General features: G+C 49.9%; 1 protein-coding gene across 1 annotated transcript in view; it reads left to right on the top strand.

The window, feature by feature from the left end:
* PLCD3 (phospholipase C delta 3) overlaps positions 1 to 14442 on the top strand; it is a 76561-nt gene that overhangs the window by 48448 nt on the left and 13671 nt on the right. The window contains exons 7-12 of the mRNA XM_015423347.1: positions 2676 to 2748; positions 7988 to 8140; positions 9853 to 9972; positions 11963 to 11998; positions 12441 to 12600; positions 13699 to 13815. Of these exons, the coding sequence (XP_015278833.1) occupies positions 2676 to 2748; positions 7988 to 8140; positions 9853 to 9972; positions 11963 to 11998; positions 12441 to 12600; positions 13699 to 13815 (659 nt within the window). The remainder of the gene's footprint in view (positions 1 to 2675; positions 2749 to 7987; positions 8141 to 9852; positions 9973 to 11962; positions 11999 to 12440; positions 12601 to 13698; positions 13816 to 14442) is intronic.

Genomic DNA, 14442 nt, shown 5'->3' with positions numbered 1-14442 from the left:
TGGTATTTTTGGCCACTGTGTGACACAGTGTGGGACTGGATAGGCCATTGGCCTGATCCAACATTGGCATCTCTTATCTTCTTAGGAGCAGAAGTCCATCAGTAGCTATTAGCCACAAGGTATAGACAGGAACTCTCGGTCTGGGGCAAGGGATGCTCTGTATTCTTGGTGCTTGGGGGGGTCAACAGTGGGAGGGCTTCTAGTGTCCCGGCCCCACTGGTGGACCTCCTGATGGCACCTGGTATTTTTGGCCACTGTGTGACACAGTGTGGGACTGGATAGGCCATTGGCCTGATCCAACATTGGCATCTCTTATCTTCTTAGGAGCAGAAGTCCATCAGTAGCTATTAGCCACAAGGTATAGACAGGAACTCTCAGTCTGGGGCAAGGGATGCTCTGTCTTCTTGGTGCTTTGGCAGGGGGGGGGAACAGTGGGAGGGCTTCTAGTGTCCTGGCCCCACTGCTGGACCTCCTGATGGCACCTGGTATTTCTGGCCACTGTGTGACACAGAGTGTTGGACTGGATGGGCCTTTTTCCTGATCCAACATTGGCGTCTCTTATGTTCTTATGTTCAGACGGCACCCGATGCTCCGGCCTTGAAGATAAAGCACAGTTGGCCAACAGGTGCTGCAGCATTTGTGCAGGCCTGTTAACCCCGGAGCTGGGCATGATTCAGGCACAGGGTCCCCTGCCAACCCAGAGGAGGAAGACACCATGCCGAGGGGTGGAACCTTTCTTTTCTCCAAAAAACAGGATCAAATTTTAAGCAACCCTCCCAAGTAGGACACCTTTTAATAAATAGGTCGTGAGCGTTAAAAATAGCCCTTCCCCCCCTATGACCTGACGGCACAGGTCGCGGGACCAGGATAGTGTTCCCTCTAAGCTGAGTTAGTGTGAGCTAGCTCACAGTTTTTTAGCCTCCGGCTCACACGTTTTTGTCTTGGCTCAGGAAGGAGGGCTCCAGAGCAAACTAACTTACGCAGTAGCCAAATGGCTCACTCACAACTTTAATGCCCGTCGCTCCCAAAGTAGAGTTTTTGCTCACAAGACTCCACAGCTTAGAGGGAGTATTTTGGCCTTGCTCGGGCGTTTCAAAGAGCTCTGCTCTTCCAAACATGGACATGGTCGTTCCCTGGGCCCTACGCTGTGGCCTAGAATAGCACACCTTGGAATGACTGAGAAGTTCCTGGCTTGAGCAGGTGCAAGGGGGCTTCTATGCACCCCCCCGTCAATGCTCCCTCTAAGCCATGGAGCCCCGTGAGCAAAATTCCTACTTCATGAGCTAGTGGCATTAAAGCTGTGAGCGAGCAACTTGGCTACTGCATATATTAGTCTGCTCTGGAGCTTATCTTTCCTGAGCGAAGACAAAAATGTGTGAGCCAGAGGCTAAAAAACTGCGAGCTGGCTCACACGAATGCAGCTTAGAGGGAACACTGCAGTCCCAGTTGTCCTTAGGGGAGCATCTCGGTTGCCTTGGAGAGGGACCAGCTGGCCGTGAGCAAGGAGACCCGAGTTGCCGCATGATGGAGTGAGCTCCCGTCTCTAGTTCCAGCTCCTGCCAACCTAGCAGTTCGAAAGCAAGAAATTGCAAGTAGATAAATAGGTACCACTTCGGTGGGAAGGGAACAGCGTTCCGTGTGCCTTGGTGTTTAGTCATGCCGGCCACATGACCACAGAAACGTCTTCGGACAGCGCTGGCTCTTCGGCTTTGAAACGGAGATAAGCACCACAACCCTAGAGTCGGACTCGACTGGCTTTCGAGCAAGGGAACCTTTACCTTTACCTTTTTATCCAATCATTATTATCAAGCCTTTATATTATGGCGCAAACGACAAAAGACATCCCAATACAAAATATACAGATATTTAAAGTGTCCTCGTAACTCTCTGTGCTCAAACTCTCTGTGCTCAAAGTTCCTCCATGTAATACAGCTCAAAGTGGCTTTACAGAGTCCTCCTTTGATGCAGGTGTAAATTATTCCAAACATCTGATCAACTGTCGTGGCTCCAAGGGGCCAGCTCCACACCCATGTCCGGTCCTTTACCAAGGTACCATGGAAGTCAAAAAAGTGTTTTTCCTTTGCTTGTTCAGTCTGTTTTGAGGAGCGTTTGACCCTGCAGACCTTGAAATCTATGTTTGCATTCAGCTTGATACAGTGATACAGCATGAGTGCTGGAGGCGGGCAACTCTTATGCGGACCTGCGGAGCCAGCTTTTTTGACGCAGAGAAATTTAATTATTTCAAGTATCTCAGCAGCTGTCGTGGCTCCCATGGCCCCAACAGGCCAGCTCCGTACCCGGGCCCAGTCCTCTACCAAGGTACCGCGGCAGTCAAGGATGTTTTTTCTTGTCCACTTATTCAGTTTGTCTCAAAGAGTGTTTTCCATGGCAGACCTTGAAATCTACATTTACGCAGCAGGGGTCGGCAGCTGCCTGGGGCATTTCGTGGAGAGTGTGTCAGTGGGGCCCGTCAGGCGATTCCAAAGAAAGAATGTTAATTGTGCTGCTGTTGTTGTTCAGTCGCACAGTCGGGTCCGCCTCTTCGCGACCCCATGGACAAGATCACGCCAGGCCTTCCTTTCAGCTTGATACAGCATGAGTGCTGGAGGCTGGCAACTCTTATGCGGACCTGTGGAGCTAGCCTCTTTGACGCAGATAAATTTAATTATTTCAAGTATCTCAGCAGCTGTCGTGGCTCCTGTGGCCCCAACGGGCCAGCTCCGCACCCGGGCCCAGTCCTTTACCAAGGTACTGCGGCAGTCAAGGATGTTTTTTCTTGTCCGCTTATTCAGTCTGTCTCGAAGAGTGTTTTCCATGGCAGACCTTGAAATCTACGTTTACATTCAGCTGAACGCAGCAGGGGTCGGCAGCTGCCCAGGGCATTTGGTGGAGAGTGTGTCAGTGGGGCCCCCAGGCGATTCCAAAGAAAGAATGATAATCGTGCTGTTGTTGTTCAGTCGCACAGTCGAGTCTGACTCTTCACGACCCCATGGACCAGCTCCAGCCAGGCCCTCCTGTCTTCCGCCGTCCTCTGAAGTTTGCTCAATTTCATGATCGTTGCATCTATGACACTGTCTAACCATCTCATCCTTTGCCGTCCCCGTCTTCTTTGACCTTCAATCTTTCCCAGCATCAGGGTCTTCTCCAGTGAGTGCTCCCTTCTCATTGGGTGGCCAAAGTATTTGAGCTTCAGTTTCATTACCTGGCCTTCCAGGGAACAGTCAGGGTTGATTTCTTTTAGGATTGACTGATTTGATCTCCTTGCAGTCCAAGGGACTCTCAAGAGTCTTCTCCAGCACCATAGTTCAAAAGAATCTATTCCTGGGCGCTCGGCCTTCCTTATAGTCCAACTCTCACAGCCATACATGACTACTGGGAATACCATTGCTTTGACCATGCGGACTTTTGTTGGCAGGGTGATGTCTCTACCTTTTATCATGCTGTTGAGGTTCGCCATCGCTTTCCTTCCAAGGAGCAGGTGTCTTTTAATTTCATGGCTGCTGTCACAGTCTGCGGTGATCTGGGATCCCAGAAACGTGAAGTCTGTCACTACTTCCACGACTTCCCCTTCTATTTGCCAAGGAGTGATGGGGCCGGATGCCATGATCTTAGTTTTTTTGATGTTGAGCTTCAAGCCCACTTTTGCGCTCTCCTCTTTTACTCTGAGCAGGAGGCTCTTTAGGTCCTCTTCCCTTTCTGCCATTAGAGTGGTATCGTCTGCATATCTGAGGTTGTTGATCTTTCCCCCAGCAATCTTAATTCCCGTTTGTGATTCATCCAGGCCAGCATTTCGCATGATGTACTCTGCATATATATTAAATAAGCAAGGTGACAGTATACATCCTTGTCGTACTTGTTAATCGTGCTACTAACTGGTTATTGGCACACGGAGGAAGCAATCGTTCCAAGGGAAATAGCCGACTTCCTCTGTTTGCCAATGATGCACAGCAGCTGCCCCCCCAAGGAACAGCGCTTCTTCTCACGTGTGGGAGAGAGGGAGGAAGGCCTCTTCTAGTGTTTTGTAAGGAGTTGTGCTAAAAAGGATTAACGTCTTTAAAAAAAAAAAAGTAGCTGAAGCATGACACCAAGCAGGGGAGAGCATTTTCAAACGGAGCGTGTGCCCTCTAACCCACGGATCGGATCCTCAGTAAAGTCTCTGCAGATGGAACCGGGGATTCCCCTTCCCTCCTCTCCCCCCCCCCCCAGTTCTGCCCCGTCAAAAGCATGAGGGAGGCATCGTGTGGGGGGGGGGGGGGGGGAGGATTGGCCAGCAGGATTTTCTGCTGGATCAAACCCCAAGTAGATTTGGCACTCATATTCCAGATGCCAAGGGCCTTGCCAGCTCTGGGCTGGGAAATACCAGGAGATTCGGGGGGGGATGGATCTGGGAGAGGGCAGAGTTTTGGGGTGAGGAGGGACCTCAGGAGAGCACCATGCAATAGAGTCCGCCCTCCAAAGCATCCATTTTCTCCAGGGGAGTAGATGTCTGTGTCTGGAAATCAGTTGTAAAAGTGGGAGATCTCCAGGCCCCACCCTGGAGGCTGGCAACCCAACAGATGCAGGAAATACAAACACTGGTTTAGTAGCTGCCCACGTGAGCCCGCCTTCCCTACAGGTATTTTCTGCAAGAGATACAGGCATCAATTTGTATTTCCCTCACCTGCCCAATGACACCGTAGCATTATGCATCATTGAATCTCTTGTAAACACAGCCTTGGATTGTACAAAACGTCCCCCTCGTCTTCTTGCCTCAGAGCTTGCCATTTGGGGTGGGCGAGCCAAGAAGTCCCGTTGAGTGAATTCAGATGGGTGGGCAGCTACTTCGTGCTACTAGGAATGGGTTTCTTACACCCCCTGCCTGGGTACACTTTTTCCAGTCTTGAATTTGGCCAGAAAGCAAGGCAGCAGGTTTGCTCTTGAAGCTGCCTGGAAACGGTGGCTAGAGACGTTGTGGGCTGAGAGAATGAGCTGGGGTACTGAGGAGGAGGAGGAGGAGGAAGAGATTGGATTTATACCCCGCCCTGCACTTGGAGTCTCAGAGTGGCTTACAATCTCCTTTCCCTTCCCCTCCCCAAAACAGACACCCTGTGAGGTGGATGGGGCTGAGAGAGCTCTTTCGAGGACTGCCCTTGAGAGAACGGCTCTGAGAGAACTTGTGACTGACCCAAGGTCATCCAGCAGCTGCAAGTGGAGGCGTGGGGAATCAAACCCGGTTCTCCGAGATCAGAGTCCGCGCTCCTAACCACCACACCAAACTGGAGTGAGATCACATTGCCACCAGCGCTGCCAGCAAGTGGGCTTGCTTCTTACTTGCTCAGCCTGTATCTGTGTTAATAGGCAGATGAGGTGAAATTCCCATATGGCCTCGATACAGAGCAGTTCCTCACAGGCCCCTGGAATTCCCCGAAACTCAGGAGAGGATGGAGAATGGCATAGCAGGACCATCTTTTCTGAGCTTTTGCCCACCTGCAAGAGGGTGGGAGACAGGATGGGTGGGGGGTGTTTCTTTCCCCCAGTGGTCCAGATCAGTGTTCCCTCTAAGCTGAGTTAGTGTGAGAACATAAGAGAAGCCAACGTTGGATCAAGCCAGTTTGGTGTTGTGGTTAAGTGCACGGACTCTAATCTGGGAGAACCGGGTTTGATTCCCCACTCCTCCACTTGCAGCTGCTGGATGACCTTGGGCAAGCCATAGTTCTGGCACAGCTGTCCTTGAAAAAGAGCAGTTTCTGTCAGAGCTCTCTCAGCCCCACCGACCTCCCAGGGTGTCTGTTGTGGGGAGGGGAAGGGAAAGGAGTTTGTAAGCCGCTCTGAGATTCCCTTGGGTAGTGAAGGGTGGGGTATAAATCCAATCTCCTCTTCCTCCTCCTCCTCCTCCTCTTCTTCTTGCCAAGAGACATTCAGAGGTGGTTTTGCCATTGCTTGACTCTGCATAGGAACCCTGGACTTCCTCATTGTTCTCCCATCCAAGGACGAACCGGGGCCGACCTTGCTAGTCCTAGGCTAGTCTGGGCTATCCAGGTCAGGGCAATTCACCTACATGCACAGAGCAAATAGTAAACTGTGGTGGAGCCTCGAAATGCCTGTTCAGAAACTCTTCCCTCTTTGTGTCCACACACTCTTCCCTCTTTGTGTCTACACACTCGTCAGCTTTAGGAACACGGGCATCCAGCAAAGTGCGCTCTAGTCCACGAAACTGACACTTGTTAGTCTTGGAGGTGCCTCCAGATCCCGCTGCCTTTGCATTCTTGTAGATGTCATCGGAAAGAAAAGAGAGTCAGTTCATCACTGTGCACACGATTGCAATAAAGTTGGCCACCTTTTAAAAATAGGTATGCTGTGCCTTTAACGTGCATAACAGGGGTCGCATGTTAAAGGCTCAGATAAATAAATAAACACACACACACACACACACACATAGAGAGGTGAAGGCCCGGAAAAAAACTGGAAAATTTTTGGGAAAAAACCGTTTCCCCCCCGTTTTTTTCCTGAAGACTTTTTGGTTTTTTTCTGAAAAATTGGAAAAATTGAAAAAAGAAAAAAATTTACTATGGAACATTTTATTTTAACATGATGAATAAAATATTTTAAGACAAGATGTTCAAATATTTCACTGGAAATTAGATTGATCTAATTTCTGTGCACGATGACAAGCAAGTCCTAGGTTACAAACTGAACTCTCCAATGCAAGAACAAGATGCATTTCTTCCTTTAGGAGGTGCTATTGTCAGAAGAAAAGAAAAAAGGTTTCAGTTTTGTTTTTGCATGTGGGTGGGTATTCTGCTCGTAATAATTGTTTGGATACACTATATTTTTAATATGCTAGTTGTGATAATTTCATGCCAAGTAAAAATGTCCATAGTCATATTTTATGTTCCTAAAGCAACAGAATGACTTTTGATCTAGAAAAGACAAAAGAAATTCTAATGTAGCATTTTTTTCAATTTTTCCGAAAATTTCTGTTTCCCCCCGAAAAAAAACTGGGAAAAAATGGGTTTTTTTCCGAGCTTCAAAATTTCCAGAAATTTTACATCTCTACACACACACACACACACACACACACACACACACACACACACACATATATATATAAAGATAGCCCTACGCGTGGAGCATATTCAGAAGTTCCCTAACTGTAGCATCAGGACAAAGTTTGAATTTGGTGGCACCTTTAAGACCCACTGGGTATAAGCTTTCATGTTCAAACTTTGTTCTGCTGCTTCAGACCAACACGGTGTCAAATTCGGTCTCTAGTTTGCCATGATTTGGGGTTTGTAGAGGGAGGGAAATCGCTGAGGGGGTAGTGTGAGTGGCTGAGTGTGTGAACTGCCCTGTTGTAGATGATGTAACTCTTCCTAAGATACCTCCCTTGTACAGGGACAACCTTGGAGCCAAACTGCACCTCCCTCGCTATCCTAGATAAAGAAACCGTATATTCACAGGTGGGGGTGTAGAAAGCGTAAAAGCTAGGTGGGAAGCTTGTGGAGTGTAATTGGATGTAACTGAAGGGGGGGGCCTTCGTTTGAACTGTCTATATCTTTGGATTCTTCCGCCAGAACCTCAGTTCTGACACAGTATCGGTCTGGCCTGGAACATGCTTATTTCTCAATAAACAAATCACTGCCAGAGAGTGTTGTTGAGAGTAACTTTGTCCAGGGGTCTGACACACGGCGACCCACCAGTGTTCCCTCTAAGCTGAGTTAGTGTGGGCTAGCTCACAGTTTTATAGCCTCCGGCTCGCACGCTTTTGTCTTGGCTCAGGAAGGAGGGCTCCAGAGCAAACTAATTTATGCAGCGGCCAAATAGCTCGCTCACAGCTTTAATGCCAGTAGCTCACAAAGTGGAATTTTCACTCACAAGACTCGACAGCTTAAAGGGACCACTGGACTCCCCACTTGAATCTATTTTCCTGAGTAGCGTCAGGGGACGCCCTTGGGAAGGGTCCCTAGAGAGAGTCGCTGCCTGCCAACCTCCGCCTTGTGTCTTCCAGCACTCCCCCTTCCCTTTGATCCTCTCACTGGAAAACCACTGCGGTCTGGAGCAGCAATCCATCATGGCGCGGCACATGAAGACCATCTTGGGGGACATGCTGCTGACTCTGCCGCTGGACGGAGACACGCCCAAACAGCTCCCCTCCCCAGAGGTAAAGCCGCTTGGCTACTGTTTACTGCCACTCTCAAAGAGCTACTTAGCGTCCGTGTTGTGCTAAGCAGTGTGCGGGATTCAGATGTGACAGTGTGAGCCCGTGGAAATCTGGCAAGGGGCTTTGAGGAGGAATTTGAGCCAGCTTGGTGTCGTGGTTAAGTGCGCGGACTCTGATCTGGGAGAACCGGGTTCGATTCCCCCACTTGCACCTGGCTGGATGACCTTGGGCAAGCTGTAGTTCTGATAAGAGCTGTTCTTGAAAAAAGAGCAGTTTCTGTCAAGAGCTCTCTCAGCCCCACCTACCTCACAGGGTGTCTGTTGTGGGGAGGGGAAGGGAAAGGAGTTTGTAAGCCGCTCTGAGACACCTTTGGGCAGTGAAGGGTGGGGTATAAATCCAACCACCTCCACCACCACCACCTCCACCACCACCTCCACCACCTCCACCACCACCACCTCCACCACCTCCACCACCACCTCCACCACCACCACCTCCTCCTCCTCCTCCTCCTCCTCCGAAGGAGAGGAAGGAACTCGTTTGTCAGAGTTTACGACCTGGACAGCTGGAAAGGCAGGGTGGGAATTCCCCACATAAAAAAAATAAAATAGCCACATCACAGATGCTGTCCAATAGGTACTTGTTGCGAGTGGGACACTTGTACAAGCACGTTCCCTCATGGCAGTCGAAGCAGATAGTGATGCAGTATCTGGAGGGAGGAGGAACTTTGGGTCAGTCGCTCTGTTCCCTGGTACAAAATATTGCTGGCCAGAGTGCTGGGAAAATATGGTGTTCCCTCCACAGACGGTACAATGTTGATGGATTATGGAATAAGCTGATCTTGTGGAAGTGCCCTCCTAATGGCCGCTCCAGGATTTTGAAGGCCCTCAAGTCAAGCGAAGGGCCCGTGAGTTCTCCACCGCTGTCTTTGACCATCTTGGATGACCTGTGCTACAGGTGGCACTACCAACTCTACTCCTGTGTTAAATGGATCATCGAAATGCAAAATTTCAGAATAATATCCACCTGGTACAAAACTCCTAAACAAATATCATACATTGCAAATAATTCAAGCCCACTTTGCTGGAGGGGGTGTAAGGAAATAGGCAGTTACATACACTGCTGGTACGATTGCCTGGAGGTAGCATCCTTCTGGGATAAAATAATAGAAGAAATAACGATCATAACCAAAATCAAGATAGACAAATCCCCGGAAGCGCTGCTTTTAAATCTCAGAGAGGAAAATGCTCTATCTAATACACAAAGGGAAAGAATCTCTCTATTACTGTTTGCAGCCAAAACCACATTAGCAGCCACATGGAAATCCACGAGTAGGCTAAATGTAAACCTCTGGTACAAAAAGCTATGGAACCTTTATATAATGGAGAAAATCTCAGATACTCTGAAACAAAATCTATCTAGAGGTGGTCAGAATGACGTTGTATGCATATGGTACCCCATACTAGTACATCTATCTACCAAAGAAACAGTACCTGATGTAATAAACACTCTGCATCTATGGTAATTTTCAAACTGTATAATACCGACAAATTGTATGAAATGTATGAAGCCACTGAGAGCTATGCTCATGCTTACCTTGTAAATCTTTGCTGTTTATAAAAATGAATAAAAATTATCTGTTAAAGAAATGCCACTTTAGAGACTTTTAAAAGAAGTTTTAAGCGGCTTGGTTTTCCTCTTCTCAACCCCCACAGCAGTTAAAGTGGAAGATCTTAGTGAAGGGGAAGAAGCTTCCAGATGACAAGATTGACTCAGAAAGAGGGAGTTTCACCTCCAGTCACGAAGAGGAGACTGAGGAGGATGAAGACGAGAGGGTGAGAATACATTTGACTCCAAGAAGTGAGCCCTGGGAAAAGCCTTCCTCACCAGAGCTTATACCAGCGTTTCCAAATCTCTTGATGATTGGCAGGGCAGAATATCCCCCCCCCCCTGAATTGCAATGGGAGACAACCTAACTCATATACCAAAAACATTTTCCTTTGCAGGGCTATTTTTGGGTAGGAACACGCAGGAACGGAGTTCCGGCTGGCTCCCAAGTTGGCCACGCCCAGCAGGAACTCATTAGCATAATAGGCCACACCCAACAGCAGGCACTCATTAGGATTGGCTACAATTAGGGGTGTGTGGCCTAACATGCAAAGGAGTTCCTGCTCCAAAAAAATCCCTGGGTTTTGACAACAAACAAGGTAAAGAGAATAAGAAGCAAAAGGTGGGTGTGGCTGGATGACCACACTTCTGGTAACATGGGGGTGTGGCCTAATATGTGAATGAGCTGTGTGGTCAGGGGTGTGGCCTAATATGCTAATTAGTTCCTGCTGTTGGGTATGGCCTATTATGCTAATGAGTTCCTGCTAGGCTTTTTCTACAAAAAAAGCCCTGTCCTTTAGAAAGCATAATGACTGTTTGTGAGAGTTACTGCTCTGGCTGTTTCTCTTGGTTGGACAAAAACAAGGCCAGGGCAGCGGCTCATGAAGAGACACCACAAGCAGGTAATCATGTCCTGAGTCTCGGGGGCAACTGAATATCCTGTCAGAGATGAGGCAGAACTGCTTCCCTGCTGCAGAGACTGGTTGGAAGGCAGCCAGGCCAGAATCAGGAATCACACAGAGACAGAGCAGGCAGCCTCCTCAGCAAGTGGGCACTTTGGGTACATGGGAGCCTTTAGTCCCTTTGACTGCGATCACACACACGTAAATCCACTTCCAATGCACTTTCCAACTGGATTTTACAGTGTGAACTGGCAAAATCCAGTTGGAAAGTGCATTGGAAGTGGATTATTTAGTGTGTGTGATCACAGCCGTAGCCGGTTGCCACACCCAACAGTTCTCTCGTGGTGTTTGGACTGAATGCTTTAGGCCAACTTGACAGTTCATGTTTTGTGAGGCTCGTGTTCCGTATTGCCCAGAGCGGCTAAGCTGGCTTGCCGAGTGGCTTTGCTCCACTCTCAGGAGCCCAGCTTTTGCAAAACCTGCCCCTAGTTTAGTTCCCAAGAACATTGTCTATGCCGCAATGTGGTTTATTTTATTCAAGACGTCGGTGTGATCCTTGGGATCAAAATCAAGAGGGCGGGCAAAGTTTTGGAGGTGTCTCTACCCTGAAATTGGTTTAACGGGCACCCTTTCTGAGTGCAAGGAGGGTGGATCCGCTTGCTCTCACCCTTCCTGCCAGCCAGCCTGGGAAAGAGGTTAGAGTCCTGGGCTGGGACTTGAGAGAGCCAGGTTGAAATCGCTACGCTGCTGTGAAACTCCTTTGGTGACCTTGGGTCAGTCTCATTGGGTGATTTCCCACAAGCGCTGCTCCGCGCTCACTCTTCTCTTTGGCCCGGATGGTACGTGTCGATTTCACACAAGCTGCTGCATGGCTGCATTTTGCAGCTTCGTGCAATTTCCCTCGCGTCTACTCAATCCTGTTTTTTGAGGACTGAGTAGACGCGGGGGAAATCGCACAAAGCTGCGGGGCAAAATGTGGGCGCACAGCCGCTTGTGTGAAATTGACACGTACCATGGGGCAAACGGGAGGAGTGAGCGCGGAGCAGCACTTGTGGGAAATCACCCTCTGCCTCTCTCAGCCTGGTCTACGTCACAGGGTTGTTGTGAGGATCAAACTGGGGGCGGGGAGCCGTGCCCACCACCCTGAGCTCCATGCAAGGAGGACGGGAGAGAAAAATGCAATAGGATCTAAAATCCCGAGAGTTCTTTGGAGGAATCCGTAAGTGTTAAATGGGTGTCCGACACGGCAGAGCACAGATGTCCCTCCGGGAAGCACATCGAGATCTTTTGTCTTTCTCTTCTTTTGTCCTTCCAGTCTGCAAACTCTCTCCAGGAGATCAAACCATTACAGGTGAGTGTCCCTCGCTCAATAGTGCCGGGGAAGAAGGGAACATGATGGGCAACTCTGCCTGTCTCCAGGGCGGGCTGCAAGGTCCTTTTTCCGAGCTTCAGTATTTCCAGAAATGTTACATCTCTAGGCCGATCACACTAAGTCAGCCTAACCTACCTCGCAGGGTTGTGAGGATAGAATGGGGGGAGAGCAGAGCCCGGTATGCTGTTCTGATTTGCTTGAAAGAAGGGTAGGGGGGAGACACTCATGTGATTGGAGGGTAGCACAGCTGTGGTCAGAAAGAAAAATAAAGCATTTGCTGCCTTCTGACTGACAAGGGCTTCCTGGCCTGATTGCCTGGAGGCAACTGCTGTGCACCACAGGCGAGCTGATATGGACAGGCTTGCAGCAGTCCCCTTGCCAGGCCCTGGGAGAGGAGACTGTTAGCTCTTTGCCTCCCCAGGCCAAGGATGCCACGCAGATTTCACGGGAGCTCTCGGACGTGGTTGTCTATTGCCGGTCTGTCCCCTTCCAAAGCCTGGCGCGTGCCCTGCATCAGCAGCAGCCCACGGAGATGTCTTCGTTCAGTGAGCGGAAAGCCAGGAAGCTGATCAAGGAATCGGGTAAGAGTGGTCTCTCGGAGGGAAGATCTCTTGCGGGCAGGTGTGTTCCTGTTTGGTGTCGTGGTTCAGTGCGCGGACTCTAATCTGGGAGAACCAGGTTTGATTCCCCACTCCTCCACCTGCACCTGACTGGATGGCCTTGGGCAAGCCCTAGTTCTGATAAGGGCTGTTCTTGAAAAGGAGCAGTCTCTGTGAAGAGCTCTCTCAGCCCCACGCCAATGTTCCCTCTAAGCTGTGGAGTCTGGTGAGCAAAAATTCTACTTTGTGAGCTACTGGCGTTAAAGTTGTGAGGGAGGGATTTGGCTACTGCATAAATCAGTTTGCTCTGGAGCCATCATTCCTGAGCTGAGACCAAAATGTATGAGCCAGAGGCTAAAAAACTGTGAGCTAACTCACACTAAATCAGCTTAGAGGGAACACTGCTCGCAGGGTGTCTGTTGTGGGGAGGGGAAGGGAAAGGAGTTTGTAAGCCTCTCTGAGACACCTTTGGGTTGTGAAGGGCTTCCCAAGTCCCCCCGGGGGGAACTCCTCCCTGACGTGCACGTCACCTGAAAGTGACGCAACCACGCCAGGCACACTGGGGGCGGGGCCACGGCCATCCGAGGGAAAACTATGGTTTTCCCTTGTATGGCCGTGGCCCCGCCCCCAGCGTGCCTGGCGTCGTCACGTCACCTCCAGACGGCAATCCTAGGACCTGTCTCACACTAACTCAGCTTAGAGGGAGCCCTGGACATGACCTATGCTGGCTGCAGAATTTGCCCTTCCTTGGCAGAGCATTTGGGGCCAAAGAGCAGAGTACAACCCCAACCACTGGTCTGGGGAGGAAACACTGGCTGTTTTAAGCACAGAGCTGGTCAGAATCGGGAGAGCGCCGTCTTTCAGTCACCGGTCGTTTTTAGATGCCAGAATTAACATTTGTCGGCCAAACTGGCAAAATCCTGGCTGGCTCAAAGCCTAGTCTTCAACGCCTCCATGGACTGAGCCTGGAGACGGTGTCCTTCCTTATTGGTCAGTTGGGTACGTTAAAATTGGCATCGCTGCCGGGCATTTCTTTCTCTCCCCTTTGGCAGGAAGCTAGAGATGTCCTCTGTCTTTCAGGAAACCTTTTTGTCCGCTGCAACACTCGACACCTCAGCCGGATTTACCCCTTGGGGCTCAAGATGAATTCCTCCAATTACAACCCACAGGAGATGTGGAATGCCGGCTGCCAACTAGGTAAGTGGGGGGAGAGGGAGGCCCAAAGCTATCCCCCCGTGGGCCCTTCTGGAGGCTCCATGGGAGCGTTTGAAAGACTGGACTGCAGGGAAGGAGGCAGCCCTCAGGGCACCCTGAAGATGTTGCTTTGAATACTCGGAAGCAAAAGAATCATAGAATCATAGAATGGTAGAGTTGGAAGGGGCCTTGCAGCTCATCTAGTCCAGCCCCCTGCACTCTGCAGGAGCATAGCTGAAAGATAGCCCTACAACATATTCGAAAGATGGTCGTCCAGCCTCCGCTTGAAAACGTCCAGCAAAGGAGCACCCACCACCTCCTGAGGCAGACTGTTCCACTGCTCAACCACTCTTACAGTCAGGAAGTTTCTCCTGATATTTAGCCGGTATCGACTCCCTTGTCATTTCCACTCATTAGATCTAGTCTTGCAATCCAGAGCAAGACAATCATAGAATCATACAATGTTAGAGTTGGAAGGGGCCTTGAAGGTCATCTAGTCCAACCCCCTGCACTCTGCAGGAGCATAGCTGAAAGATAGCCCTACAACATACCCGAAAGATGGTCGTCCAGCCTCTGCTTGAAAACGTCCAGCGAAGGAGCATCCACCACCTCCCGAGGCAGACTGTTCCA

This window comes from Gekko japonicus, unplaced genomic scaffold, assembly GCF_001447785.1.
Source record: "Gekko japonicus isolate JY-2015 unplaced genomic scaffold, Gekko_japonicus_V1.1 scaffold1434, whole genome shotgun sequence".
NCBI lineage: Eukaryota > Metazoa > Chordata > Lepidosauria > Squamata > Gekkonidae > Gekko > Gekko japonicus.
Note: the sequence above shows the minus strand (reverse complement) of the source record. Positions and strands in the feature narration are given on the sequence as shown.